This window comes from Merops nubicus, unplaced genomic scaffold (assembly GCF_000691845.1).
Source record: "Merops nubicus isolate BGI_N331 unplaced genomic scaffold, ASM69184v1 scaffold19212, whole genome shotgun sequence".
Classification (NCBI taxonomy): Eukaryota; Metazoa; Chordata; class Aves; order Coraciiformes; family Meropidae; genus Merops; species Merops nubicus.
In genome coordinates, this window is record NW_008591800.1 from 5204 (window position 1) to 19698 (window position 14495).

The 14495-nt window shown below is 36.6% G+C and overlaps 1 protein-coding gene across 1 annotated transcript in view; it reads right to left on the minus strand.

Moving 5' to 3' along the window:
• GPCPD1 (glycerophosphocholine phosphodiesterase GDE1 homolog (S. cerevisiae)) overlaps nucleotides 1-14495 on the minus strand; it is a 34163-nt gene that overhangs the window by 2070 nt on the left and 17598 nt on the right. The window contains 11 exon segments of the mRNA XM_008950397.1: nucleotides 3994-4154; nucleotides 4499-4634; nucleotides 5847-5983; nucleotides 7079-7144; nucleotides 8532-8593; nucleotides 9365-9404; nucleotides 10491-10568; nucleotides 12429-12521; nucleotides 13930-13984; nucleotides 14204-14336; nucleotides 14426-14495. The exon segment at nucleotides 14426-14495 is cut by the window's right edge and continues 114 nt beyond it. Of these exon segments, the coding sequence (XP_008948645.1) occupies nucleotides 3994-4154; nucleotides 4499-4634; nucleotides 5847-5983; nucleotides 7079-7144; nucleotides 8532-8593; nucleotides 9365-9404; nucleotides 10491-10568; nucleotides 12429-12521; nucleotides 13930-13984; nucleotides 14204-14336; nucleotides 14426-14495 (1031 nt within the window).

Genomic DNA, 14495 nt, shown 5'->3' on the forward strand with positions numbered 1-14495 from the left:
TTATTTTCAATGGAGATTTTGGATGAGTCCAACACTCCAAGCTCCTTTCAGACTGCCCACTAGAACCAGTTTGTTCCAACATGTAAATAACTATTTCTTCCAAACCAAAAGCAGAGATGACAATTTGAAGCAACAGCTACCCTTGTACCTCAGAATTTCTCGTCCCACTTTTCATATGGCTCCACAAAAGTACATCGAAAGTTGGCAAAAACCATTATCTCCAGAACTACTCTTATCAATTATTTCCAACATCACCATCACAGTAAGGAGTAAAACCTAATATCCCAATACTTCATTCTTCAACAGGCCCATTTTTTATAAGTAACTACACACTGAATTCTTATTTGACTGCCTATTAACAAGCAAGCCCTGCAGAAGTCCTTTGATTATTACTTTTTTAAAAGAGCACTGTCTACAAAAAGTTTCACAGGATGTTGCAGGGTTATGCAGTGGGTTTATGACACTATTGCCTCCTGTCAGGCACATTTGCAGCCTCTTAAAACACATATATCCAGCAAGTCTCAGTCACAGCTGGTTTTCTTTGCTATTGCTTGGTCCAAAAATGAAGTCAGCAGCACTGAAATACTGTTTTCATGCTATAAATTTTTCCTGAAGCTTTTGATTAAAACTTCTCAGTTTTCTTTACATTTCAGGATTGAATTTACTTTGCAATTCACAAAATAAGGAGGACTTGGACTGCCACTGCATACCATCTTAATTCAATCACTGAGTGGATTTAAATTATAAATCAACTAGTGCTACATAACTCCCTACATGGCCCCAGGCTGTTATTTAAATAACATTCATTTTCAGTCAGAATGGCACAGACTGGGACAGTCTTTCAGTTTGGAGAAGTGCTTAGAACACTTTTGCATTTATTGCCAGCTAAATTTGTGTTAGTTTTGAAAGTTACTGATAATAATACAGCACAGAGCTTTTGTCTGGAGTCTGCAAGTGCAACATGCAGCCATGAGGAACTGCAGTGTTTAGAGAGGAGACAAACACACTGAAGATTCTCATGGAAAAGCTTTCAGCATAAATGTTTGAGGATTAACGATTTAATTTTTTCATGCAGCTGTATTATTGAACAAACAGAACTCATATCATGTAAAGTGACTTAAAAAAAAAAAAAAGATTATGCAAGTATAAATTAGCACCCACCCTCTCTCCACGTTGGTGTTTATTATATATCCAACTGGTGTAAAAACATAAGACTGCATTGTTCTAAGTACATACAAATACAGAAATATTTCCTGGACTGTTTACAAACCTTATCCAGGAGAAAAATACCAGATATATCACCCCACAAATCCTGCTTTAAAATTCCGAATTTTTGCCAATAGAGAACTTCACTGCAATAGGTTAAAGTTTCTTCTCTAAATAAAATGTAAACAGCAAACTAGTGTTTTAAGCATGAGATTTAACTTTCTGTGTGAGCAGAAGATACCCAGTCATGCATTTGAAGGACTTCTCTCAATTAGGGCCCAAAGAGAAGCCTGGAGGCAGAGGTGGCACCTTTTCCATAGGTTGCCCTTTAAAAACACCAGTAGTTTGGATATTTTAGATGCCGAGATGAATGCTAGTGGAACATAGGAAAAAAAAAAGAATATTGCTCCAGCAGCTACACTAGACCATCCATTGGGTTTAATGACTTTGGGTATGTCTAGTAATCCCAGGTATGTGTGTCTAAGCCCAAGTGGAGAAAGGACAGGACTGGGGGAAGTTTCTCTCCCCTGCTCCAGTGAGATCATTCTTTCCATAGCGTTGGCATTTGTAAGCCTCCCAGATTCAGCCTTGCAGTTTTTCTCCATGCAAAACAAAGTCAAACCCCCTACCTGCAATTTTTTTCCCCCGACACTTGATACCAACAACTTTTGGTATTCAGGACACAGTTTTTCTGCCATCTTCACAAGTGGGTACAATGTTTTGCCCAATTCTACATGGATGATTAAAGTTTGGAAAAAATAGCTTATAGCAATTGCCTCTATGCAAGACAGTTCATATCTTTGAAATAATTACTATAGGCAGCAACAATAACTCAGGCCCATATACAAGCAAGCTGAAATTCACTAAAATTCCTGTATTTACTTCCTAACTTATTCAGACAAATAATGCTTATTAAAATGGTTTAAATAAAGGTGTAGCACACAGCAACACAAAACACCAGGCACAGCAACTTTTGATACCTATCTGGACTCGGCCTTAAGTCCAGAGGACAAAAATTCTGCAGAAGCCATGGAAGAAGCACATCTTGATTCAGCCCTTGAAATATTCTGGAGTTTGAAGATGCAACCACAGCATTAACTGGATTTACACACTAAGAAACAGATTACTGACTGGTCATCAAAAACAAGGTTGTCATTTGACGACAACTGGTCATCAAAAGGTGCAGCTAAAAAAAAAAAAAATCATAGTGCAACTTAAAGCACACTTAACAGTACAAAAAGGAACATCAGATGACAGGTAGCAGACCTGCAGCCTTGACTTAAATGCAGCATTATCTAATCACTGTTGAGCAACTGAGTGTCTAAAGTAGTAAAAGCAACATGGAGTCAGAAATAAGGCTGTCACCAGATTTACTATTTTACCATAGTAGTGTATATCTATTACATGCAGAGTGATGAAGAACTCCAGAACACTGGATTAGTAGATATCAGATGAACAAACATTTACTTTATACAGAAGGATTTGATTAAAACACCCCACTTGTTTACAGACCAGCAATTTATCACTTTTGAGTTATGCACACCATAAGAACAACCCTCTGACTGAACACTAAAGAGTCAGTCACATTAGTCTGCATACTAGCCTAGAGGTATTTTTCATCTACTAAAGGGGCCTCAACCTTGAACTGCAGGAGAGGTACAACAGGTAGTACTGCTGTAGCAGGAAAGAGGACTTAACTTTCAATGAAGCTGATCCCCAGTGTAAAACTCTTGTTATTCCTTTTTACTACAAATGAATAGGAGATATTTTATATGGTACAAGAAGGGAGATCTCCAGCAAACCAGAGAAGCACTAGATCCACCACTCTGGAAGGTCTCTCAATAGTCATGAAGATTGATAGGAGTTTGTTTTTTGTTGTTTTTGTTTTTTTAAATACTTGGAGCTTTGAACTCTAAGAGTAAACCTACTTGACTTCTTACCTCTAGATATGTTAACTTGACTCTCAGTTGTCACTTTATAAAACAGAGCCCTTGAAAATTACTCGATTCCAAAACCCCCACCTTTTACTTCTGTTTTTGTTTGTTTGTTTGTTTGTTGTTGTTTGGCTGGTTTTGTTTGTTGTTGGGTTTTTTTTGTTTGTTTTGGTGGGTTTATTTCTGGGTTCTTTTTTTAGTTTTCTTTTTTAAGGTAAAGCAATATGCAAAGCAATAAGGTTTGAAAGTCTTCTGTGTAGAATCTGACACTTCAGGTATGCTTAATGCTTTCCCAATTACACATTCTTTGAAATCTACCAGAAATTCTAATTTAACAGAGCATCACAAGTTAATCACCATCCTGTAGTAATAGATTTCTCATCTTTTATGATAGAAGAGATAAAATTTGGGGGTTTTGTAACAAACTTAAGTAGCACTTCTGTTCAAAGATTTACAACAGTATTGTGATGTCCATTTGAATTGTATGGCAGTAACAATTGCTTTCTGAAGTGACTAATTAGGCAGTTTGCTCTGGAGTCACTCCAAACTCATTGTAATAGGAAAATCTGTGAAGCAATAGCTTTGAAGCAAACAGAATGTTGGCAAAGAATTAAGTTAAAATAATTCATTCAAGTTGTGTTACGTATTTCCATAACAAAATGTAGAAAGCTGAAGATTTTTGCTAGTTAATAACACTGTCCTCATCACATCATGTACAAAGTTTAAAACTTAGCATCAGGAATGTTAATAGCATGTTAAATGTGTATGCTATGCACTAGTTCTTTACTTTCATAAGCAACATGGTACAATAGCTTCTCAGCTTTATTATTATTTTTAAAACAAAATTAAGTACCTGTCATATATTAGCCCATGAACACCATATTCTCTTAACTTCTTCCTGTTATCTGGGTCATTTGCATCATCACCCCATGAAAAAATAACCAGCCCTTTCGATTTGGCCCTTTTAATGAACAATGGATTCCTCAGCAGGTCTTCAGAGTGCACATTGATTCCCTGAAATACAGATGACTTCAGTTAAAACCTGTGTTTCTGAAACACACTCACATCATATTTTTTAATCTTTTGACATTTGCAGCTACTTACAATTTCATCCACAATAGTAAAAAAAAAAAAAAAAATAATAATTTCTTACAATTGAAAAGTTTACTAATAGCATGATTTTTTAAACATTGTAATAAACAGACATTTGAAACAAAATACATTTTGGCAGTCACCAAATGTCAGTGTTTCTTTTATGAGGTTAGTTGTAAATTTAAGCATTAGTGTCAAAACCGATACAAGTAATAATAATTTTGTTTCATTTTATTGCAGAGTAACACCAGAACTTGAAAGCTTACCAGTAAGTTTTCAAACTGTGCAAAAGTAATGGCAATTGGAGTCGTACGAGATCTAAGATCCATAAGTTCTGGGTAGAGCTTAGACTCTCCTTGGGTGAGAAATAACACAGGATACTTGTTTTGCTTATGCCGAACCCTGTTAGGAAAAAAAGAGTTTGCTAGTAAGAAATGTGTTAAAAAGCAAGGGAGAATATTCAGAATAGTGGTTTTTACTCCACGTTCTTCTAGCTCCTAGGTGGTATTACAGTTTAGTATCAAACCATGTGACAAAGTGCTCCAGCTATTCCTTTTGCCACTATTAGAGATTAACATACAGTTTAAGGGATGCTAGATTCAGGGTGAACTCAAATACACAACCTCAGATCTTTAGATAAAATCCTCCAAGATTGTTCAATTCTGTAATTTTTTTTTTGTTAAAATGAAGATTCATTATAAGAATTTCTAAACATGGTTAACATACAAACACCTAACCTTACTTAACGTATTTTTCAAGTTGAATACTAATACAGTGATATGAAATTACAACATGTGAAAGCAAAGTTTTGGGATCAGCATGTTACACACGCTTCACACTTGCTTCTTAACCCTTTTATCAGTACACTGATTTGGGTTTGTTCTGCCCATCAAATGAGATTTCCATGAAGCTTTTCACTGGCAGTGCTAAATCACTTCTTGTTACAAAGTATTACAGCATATTCTTAGTTCCTATGTATCCCAGCTGTCTGTTCCCCAGTTCCAACTCCTATGCTTTCTCTGCACCCCAATACTTTCAATGTGACATTCCCAAAAGAAAAGCAAATCACATAACCACAAAAAAAAAAAAAAAAAAAAAACACACACACAAAAAAACACCACCAAAACAACCTCAAAAGATCTGACTAAACTCCACAATCCCCCCCAAAAAAACAAACCAAACAGGTAATCCAAAGCTGTTTCATTTTCTGTCCTTTTTAAAAGGCAGACATAGTGAAAAAAATGTTAACAAGATGATTTTGTTTGTAAGTTAGGCTTGTGTACCCCTCACGTATGTCTGAAAAAGACTCTACAATACCAGAAAAAATCCTGAGCTTTTTTGTTGTGTCTAAAAGAACGGAAGCATTCAGGAAGGCTCTTGACAAAAATACCTACTTTGACTTTGTTCTCATATTTTATTTTTGTCACAGTTCAAATGGCAAAGTGGTCTTGGTTCAATTCTCAACCATTTTTGCACCCAAGGTTTAGGTCTAATCAAAATATTTGTTATTCGTTTTCTGTTGGGTATTCTTATGTCCAAAGTAAAATTTACCAAATTTAACAAAAAAAGAAAAGGAGAGGATGAAAATACATTATTTATCTCCTCTTAACTTACATTGTACAAATATCTGCATTAAAAGAAGAAAATACAATTCTTCTTCTCCCAGCATTCATCAAAACAGTTTTGAGAATAATATCTAGAAAGAGGTTCATATCAAAATAGGTTGACAAGTTGCCATCCCACTGTCCATCCTAGAAAAAGAAAGGAAATTTTCAGCCATTTCAATTAATGCTTACTGAAATTATTTTAACCAGCAACAGTCTTTCATTCTACCCGAGTTAAAATGAGAATTCAGTTTGAGTCTGAATACAGAAGTCACTCGGTCTACTGAATGCTAGTTAGAGCTCTACCAGACTGTCAGTCTAAGAGGTGCAGCTGAATTCTAACAGCAACAAGATCCTCTGAAAGATCCACTGTCTTCCCACCCAAGGGGATGGTTTCTAGGAAGCTTCTTCTAATTTTGTAAACACAAAACAATTCCATGAAAGAGCACTATAAACTATTACAGATCTTTTGTATTACTATTTCTAAATATAAAAAGGCAACAAGAAGGTCTGCAGAAATAAGTGAGCTCTCCTTTGTCTTTGAGGATAGCAGGTCTTTCTGCAGTTGACCTGTCTCTGAGAGTATTAGCATGTCTCCATGCGTAAGGACTTCCACCTAACACTCCACTTAGTTCCCTTCCCCAACTCCAGGCTTCCAGTCCTAGCCTGGACAGTTTCCTTCTAGACTGAGCACTAAGCAATCCAGCTGAGTCTGCAGCACTGCTGACTAGAAGAAAGCTGTTGCTTGTATAACTGTACCACATTGCAGCTGCTTCTACACCAGGCCAGGAGTCTGACTTTCTTGTCACTTTTCTCATGTATAGCACTCCTAACCTGTTGTGATCCACTGACTTTAAAGAGGGTCTTCTACTGAAAGCGACCTGAGCTGCATTATGACATCAATCCTATAAATAAATACTTCCTATTGTTTTAAGAGTAAGCTTGTTCATTTGCTAGAGTGGTGCTGTTATACTCTCAGTTTTAAAGATAGTGAGTGGATTATAAAAGAACAAAAGAACCATATTTCAAAAAATCCCAGATCATGCCTTTGTAGCTCATAAATTGCCATGACTTAGAATCATAGAATCCTTTAGGTTGGAAGAGACCTTTAAGATCATCAAGTCCAACCATTAAGCCAACACTGCTAAGTCCTCTGCTAAAACAGATCAGAAATGACGAATTACAAGCCTTAGCCATGAGCATGGCAACGTGTCAAAGTAAATCACATGTACATTCACTTACTCTTTGTTGGCAGATCCATTTGATTTCTATGTTGAACCCAACATCTTCCGAAACAGACTCCAGGACCTGAAAAAAATGTCACTGTGAAGAGACCCCAGGGCAAATGGAGGGCAGCTAAGCATTATGAGGGTGACTACTGGGAGAATACATTGAAATTTAATGCCAAGGCAGCCTAACAGCAGAATAAAAACCCCTCCGTTTTTAACATCAAATACAAGACACATACACACTTTTTGACTTCAGTTTCAAGTCAGCAGATACATATAAATGGATAAAAACTTAAGGACAGAACTTTTGACAAGGTGCAAATCCAAGACAATTCACCTTAACACGTGAGAACAGCCCCATTTCTACTCTTAAAGAAGAAATGGGTTTATTACTTCCCAGAAAGTGTTTTTGAATGCAAAAGTATCTTAAACATAATCCCAAATATGAAATCCATGAGCTTGCCATTATAATGATGAGATCAACAGTATATGGGATTCATGTAAAGAATTAACTGTAAGGTGACTTCAAATCAAAGGGTGAAGCCAACAGCTAATGAAGTTAAGGAAACATTGGTGGATGATTCTTTAATCCTATAAAGGTGACAGGGATAGAAGGGACTATCATACCCTTTCTTATAGGAAGAAAATTAAATTTGAAGAATCAAGATGTAGAGGAACAGAGTATCAGTAGTTTAGTCTATTACACAAAGTTCGTTATTTCGTCTAGTTACACAGTAATCTGATTAGACAGCAAGAAAATACAGTGGGGCACATGACCTGTAACTGATGTATATTTCATCCATGCTCTGGCATAAGCCTATAAATAACTGCATACTAATCATCTCCATAACCCAAATAAAAAGCAGTATTTTTGTATAAAACAACTCCCTAAAAGGCATGTTAATGAGCATTTCAGATATCAGGAAAAATAGTAAGGGGATAAAAAATTTGTAGTTCTAGAAAAAAAAACCTGTAAATGGTATCTGTAAATGTATTTGGTTGGCAACTGTCAGTTGTTTCTGTGAAAAATAAGCAAACACAAAGCCCAAAGTTGGCAAATAGTCATAAACGGAAACATACCAGAAATCCACTCAACATTTCTCGGGCTCTGACAGATGGTCAAGAGTACATGATGAACTGCCAAAGGCCTTTTTTTTTTCCTTTTAAAAATTAGCAGAAAATCATCAATGCATTAAAATGCAACACCCAGATGTTATCCAGCTGTAAAAATGAGCTACACAACTTGGAGTCATGAATTAAGAAGCTTGAAAGATACACAAACTACTTTTAAGTGCTGAAAAGGCTCCAGTGGCCAGTAATAAAGCCTAGGTTCTCAGTTCCAGCATTGATACCATAAGCCTAAGCCAAAAATGAGTATCCCTTGCTACGTCTGCAAAGCTGAAAGCAAAACCCATGTTTTTGTGTTCCACAACCATCATCTCTATTGCTCTACATTTGCTGCTTACTCTCTGCAAAGAAGGAAATGGCTGGGTCTCAAAAGCAGAGTTTTCTTCTTCTTTAAAAGATGCTGAAAAGAAACACAAAACACTGAATCAAAACAAATAGCATGAAAAGAGTGCCTCAAAATCTTAAGGCCCTTAAGAGTAAAGAATGAAACCAGGTCTCTCTTTTGTTTATCTAAGCCTGCCCTTCAACAGTGACACGCTCCAACAACACTGGTGCAATTTCTGTTTTGCCAGAGAAGTTGGAAGAAGTTTTGACCCTCATTAAAAGCCTTGCCAGAATATTTACCAGAAACAGCCTCTCCCTTCCCTCACCATTTCAGTCACTGAATCACATCCAGCACAAGTAGCCATGCCTATCAAGGCTTATTTTTTATTTTATCTTTTCTCAGACAGGTAGTATGTGTGAGATACTTTGTCATTTTGCTGTTCCTATAAAGGAGATGAATTAAGGCAAAAAATTTACAGCACTGGTAAGACACCCTACATCAGCTACCAAAGGCATTGTTAACAATTCTGAAGAGCTGCCAAAAAGGCACAGTTAGAGAAGCATAAGATGAAAACAGTGGCAATCATTATGAATATTCAAATATATGTATTTACTTATGCATTCATCTTCTACCCTCCTGTCCCCTTTTCCCAAGGGAGTAACTCCCATCCAGGTATTTACTTCCCAGCAAAGAACTCCACATCATGTACAAAACCAAAGTAACTACGTAAGCATTTAGAAAAGTTCAACAAGCAGCCAGATGTGACCAGCAAACCACAAAAGAAATGACTGCAACCCATTGGAAGGTAACAAATACATCTCAAGACTCTTGCAAACTAGTACATACCATTGTGATCTTTTACTTTCAAAGCAGTCACGTGAGCCAGCTAAAGAGCATAAAGAAGAGTAAAATTAACAAATACTCCATCCATAGAGATCTTACTGCCTGTAAAATGTAACTAATTTTCCTTATAAATTGTTAAGTTTAAAGATGTAGAGTTCTGGTAATCTGTAAAAGAATAAAAGAAATACCAATACACATCATAATTTTCTTTCAAACTCTAAAACAAAGCTTCCAAGGAAATGTTCTTATCAAAGATTCAGAAAGCATGTTCAAAGGTCAGAACATACATAATACATAACGTAATTTAACATTAAGATGTGAGGTCTGAACATTAAATCCTCTGTCAGATATTAGACTCTCTCTCCAATGAAGTGCAGCAGAAGGCTGACAGGGGGTTTTATAACATCGTCACACACACAGACAGAATCAGTCCAGGAGTATGGCCAGCTCCCTCATTCCAGCCAAATTCTCTATCCACAAAAAGGAGGCCACCAAGTAATTAAGTAAAAAGAAACATAGTTCTTGGACCAGCTAAGTGCTTCCCTGGCTGAGGACTAATAACTTCAGTGGCCCAGGCTTATTCCCTGACCCTCTTTTTCATGTAGGCAGAGTACTTCCATTCAGAAGATAGTGATCCACAATTAAATAAAACAAATCAATTAGTTCTCGTCAGTTTGTCCAATCCATACCATTAAATTATTTACCCTTCTACACCTCCACATGTTCCTCCAACATAATCTGCATCTCCCTTGTTAACAGGGAAGCATTAGAATGTCAGATAAGACTTTCTGCCAGATGTTTGTCTTCCTCAAAGGCTTCAAAGCATTGGCTTTCAATAAAACCTACCACTGCTTTGAACCTTCCTTATTTTTTAAAAGTCATCTCTGTTAGCATAATGATAAGGATATCTAGACAAGTTTTCAGACCATCTTTCTAGAAGATTAGCAATTCAATTTATTGAAGTTGTAATGATGGTACAAAAGTACTATTCTTGGAATTAGCTACTTGTTCTACTTGCATGATTGGCAACTTGTGCTTTCCCTTAAGTATCTATAGTTACTCAAAAAAAATGTAAGCTGCCATCTGAAATTCTACACATAGCATGTTATTCTAGCCAAAGTAACAATACCTTCAATAACTGCAGCTGATCAAACGTGAGTTCTTTGACTGCAATCTCAAACAGTTCCAAAGGCTCTGTATCCAGTTTCTTTGAAGAGAAATAATACATAGCTAAGTGTCACTGACAACCACAAAATAGTCTACATGATTTTAATATGGCAACATCAAAGGCAACTAATTTTTTCTCTCTTACTGCTAAAGACACAAGTGATATTCTAATATGAGTAAGATGATTAGTTTTCAGGAGACACCACAGGCACTCAGGAGCATAAAACAGGTGTCAACTTGAAATAACAGGATTTGGTTTTTCATGCAAGTCAGAGGCTTCGATATTCTTTCTTCAGAAAAAGCTTAGCACATTTATTCTGTAGAAATATAATCAGCTAATGCATTTAGGAGAAAAGTTTCCAAGTAAAGAAATGTATTAAAAAAATATACTCCAGGGCAGTTCAGTTTATTACTGTCTAGACAGTATGTCAGAAACTAAGAAAAGATAAGCATCCTGGTAAAACTGAGACTCATACCCTGCTCCCAAAATCAGATGTCAAAAAAAATTCTGTGAATCCATTTTTTACCTCCCCTTTCACTACAGAGAAATTTCTACTCAAATTGAAAACACTGATTCAATATATACTGAATATGCACTTCTCTTAGTCAACATTCCATTTCCAACTGTTCAAACTTCTTACAAATTGTAGTATCACAGTGGCTGTTAGAGTTTGATGACACAGAGTGCCAAGAAGAGAGAACTCATCTTGCAATCTGCTCTGACATACTATCTTTGTTTTCTCTGCCAGAATTAGAGAGAAGAAAACCAGAAGAGAACAGTATAACCTCTTTGCTCTGCTGCTGAATGCAAGTATTCTGTCCTCAGTAGAGAACATGCAACAGACCAGGTGGAAAAGTAACTCAGCAGGTTGAGCCAGCAGTCCTTATGCCTACAGGTCTCTCGTTATTAAGGAGTGTAATATCACTTTATTACATGAAAATATTAAAATTTTATGCTTCATAAAACTTGGCTATTTAAGAGGTATTGTGATAGACTGGAGCACCTTTTAAGGAATGCTTATCTGTATGTACAAGTAACAGTACTGTTCAGAGCAAATCCTGTTATAGTACTTCTGATGCTGAGAAAAAACTGCAGAAAATAATTTTTAGTTAACAAACAACTGCAACCTCATGATGGAAGCAAGAAAAGGAACAGAACATGTATTTTCAAGAGCCATTTTCCTGCTCCTAGAACCTGTCTTAAATCCTTTACTTCTGTTCCATTGAGCAATCCAAAAGCAGTTCTTCAGCCTTATTTACTGTTCCAACAAGACATGAAGCATATTGTTTACCTCACAGTTATAGGACAGAGCAAAATGTTGAAGTAAAAAAAGTGTTAAAGGAATTGGAAAAACTAATGGTAGCCAAGTCTGTGGCTAATGAAACTCCCTAAATGAAGGAGATCCTTGTGTCTTCCACTTTGCTGCTTTCCATCAACTAGCCACTACTGGGATACCAACCAAGGTAGACTTTGATTTGAGCTAAAAAGCTTTTATGAGTATGTAGCTGCTTAAGAGAAGTATACATTGAAGTATCACCAGGACTGAGAAGTCATGCTGAGAATCACACATTCTCCCTCAAAACCCAAACAACCAGATGTTCCTACTGACAGTCTAAAAGAGTGCCAAAGGTGCTATTAGGTTATGTAGTAATCTGCATTTTTCTTCCAAACCATAAATTAAAAAAAATTATAATGCAGGCTTGAAGAGTCTCAAATAATGCATCTGAAATGCTGTTGCTGCTTCAAATGGAAAAACTGCTCTACTTGATACACACAGTAATGTTCCATATTTATTCCCATTTCATCCCAATTCCCCAGAACTATTTCTAAAACATTTTGCCATTTTAGTTTCTGGAATGGCCACATCTGAAGATAAATTACAGATAATATCTTCTTTACCTTTTTCATGGCCATGCAACATGTGAGATCGTGGTACACAATAGGCACATGATCTTTAGAAAGATGTACATCAAACTCCACATATGCTGCTCCCTACAGAAAACAGAAAAACAGAACATTAACTACTGATGCAAAACGGCTACAGAACTGCAGACAAGCTGCCAAGTATTCACAGGCCCTGGACATCAATCAGAAGTTGAATGTAACTGGCCGTTACAAGCTAAATCATACTCAACAATGGAATAGACATTTTTTTTAAAACAAAAATCATATGGGAAAGTATCAGTACAGAAAGAAAAAAGGACATACTTTTTTCAGCCCTTTTCTTAACACAAATATTTTTAGAGTGGTGGATTGTAGCCTTCTCAATCTGCAAATAGTTGAAAGTACTTTTCTGGTAATGCTGCTGATGACTTCATAGTACATTTCTGCATCAACACATGCTTCTTGTGGCTTTTTTAACAGCTCTTTATAAACCTGCAGTGTCCATCCAGAAATTAGGAACAACTGTTCAAACTGATAATGCAGTAGCTGCAGTTTTCTTTTGCTCTGCAGTCAGTGCATGTTGCAGATGCTGTGTCCAAATTTTACTCTGACTCCCAAAGAGAAGAGAAAGCTTTCAGCTATGACTCTTACGGAGTACAGTGGTCCAGAATAGGTAGCCAATAAGCTTAACACTCTAGATTCTGCTCCCATCCCTTTAACAATTTCAGAAGATATTTGGTAAGAATCTACATCAGTGAAGAAGTATCTGCAAAGGTCCAAGAACCCCAGAAGTTAAGTAACAGGTGACCTCTTAGCAGTAACTTTATGGTACTGTAACCACAGTTATGGAGCTGTAATCACTGTTTTCACAGTGAAAACAGGAGCTAGATAAGGAACTTCAGAAGGTGCTTCTGACTCCAGCTACTCTGTTGCAGTGTCTCACACAAGATTTGATCTAGATCATGTTATCATAGATACTTCAGTGACCAAGATTATTGGAAGGAATAAAAGTGACCACCTCAATCACAGGATTTAAGCACCTGAATCCTCTATATCCCAAACTGAAAAGTCTCATCTTAGGATTCCAAGTCTTCATTGTAGCAAGCACTGAAACAAAGGATTGTTTTATTCTACCCTCTCAGCTCCCAAGTCTTATTTTTGGACACCAATGTTAAGTACTCAACAGTCCCAAGCAAGACCTTTGCCACTTATGAATATGCTGACAGACTCTAGTAGAGCCAAAATTGTATTGATTTGTTCAAAATTATTCTAACCCTGTATCTCTGCTGGGTTGAGATTAAAATTTTCCCTGTATTAGAACAGCACCAGAACACATTAAATGGAAGGTTTGGGGGTTTTTGAGGAACTTGAGAGTGAGTCTAGTCTAGCTATTACCTCACTTCCTATTTCTCTGGGAATTTCCAGTGATTTGATTCATTGAATCATGGAAATTAAGCATAAAGCCAGGCTAGTTTTAACTACACGGGTATATGTGCGTGCAAATGTGTGTACATACATGACTAGCAGCGTTCCTCATAGAGGCAATAGTATTTTCTTGAACTTTAGCAAGTCTGAAATAACAGCAAAGAAAAAGGTCTTGTTAGATACACTATAGCAGAGAACTCTACTGAAACAACAGAAATATCAACTAGAAGCCTTTGTTTTACAGAACACCCACAGTTCATATTTAAGTGACTTAAATGATTATGGGTTGTAGCTTTTTAATTTAAACTGCCTGCTTCCACAATAAAACATAACACACACACTGATTAAATTGCAAATGAACTTACTTAGCTGTTGTTGTAGAATTCCCTGCTCCCCTGTGTCCTACGTCAAGAGTTGTTCTTGGTTTCCAGTATTTTGCATATGAAGCTTTCATATCACACGTGTACCCCTGGATTGGCTTAATAATTATGTAGTCCACTGCAAGAAAAATACCAAATGCTTCACATGTCAACAGGTAATGGATGACTGCAAGTAAAGTTATCTACAGCTGTTTGCATCAACTGTACCTCTAACTTTTCCAATAGTCTTCCTTGGATTTCTGCTCATAATAGCAAGAGTAAGAATTCCAGCACTCTA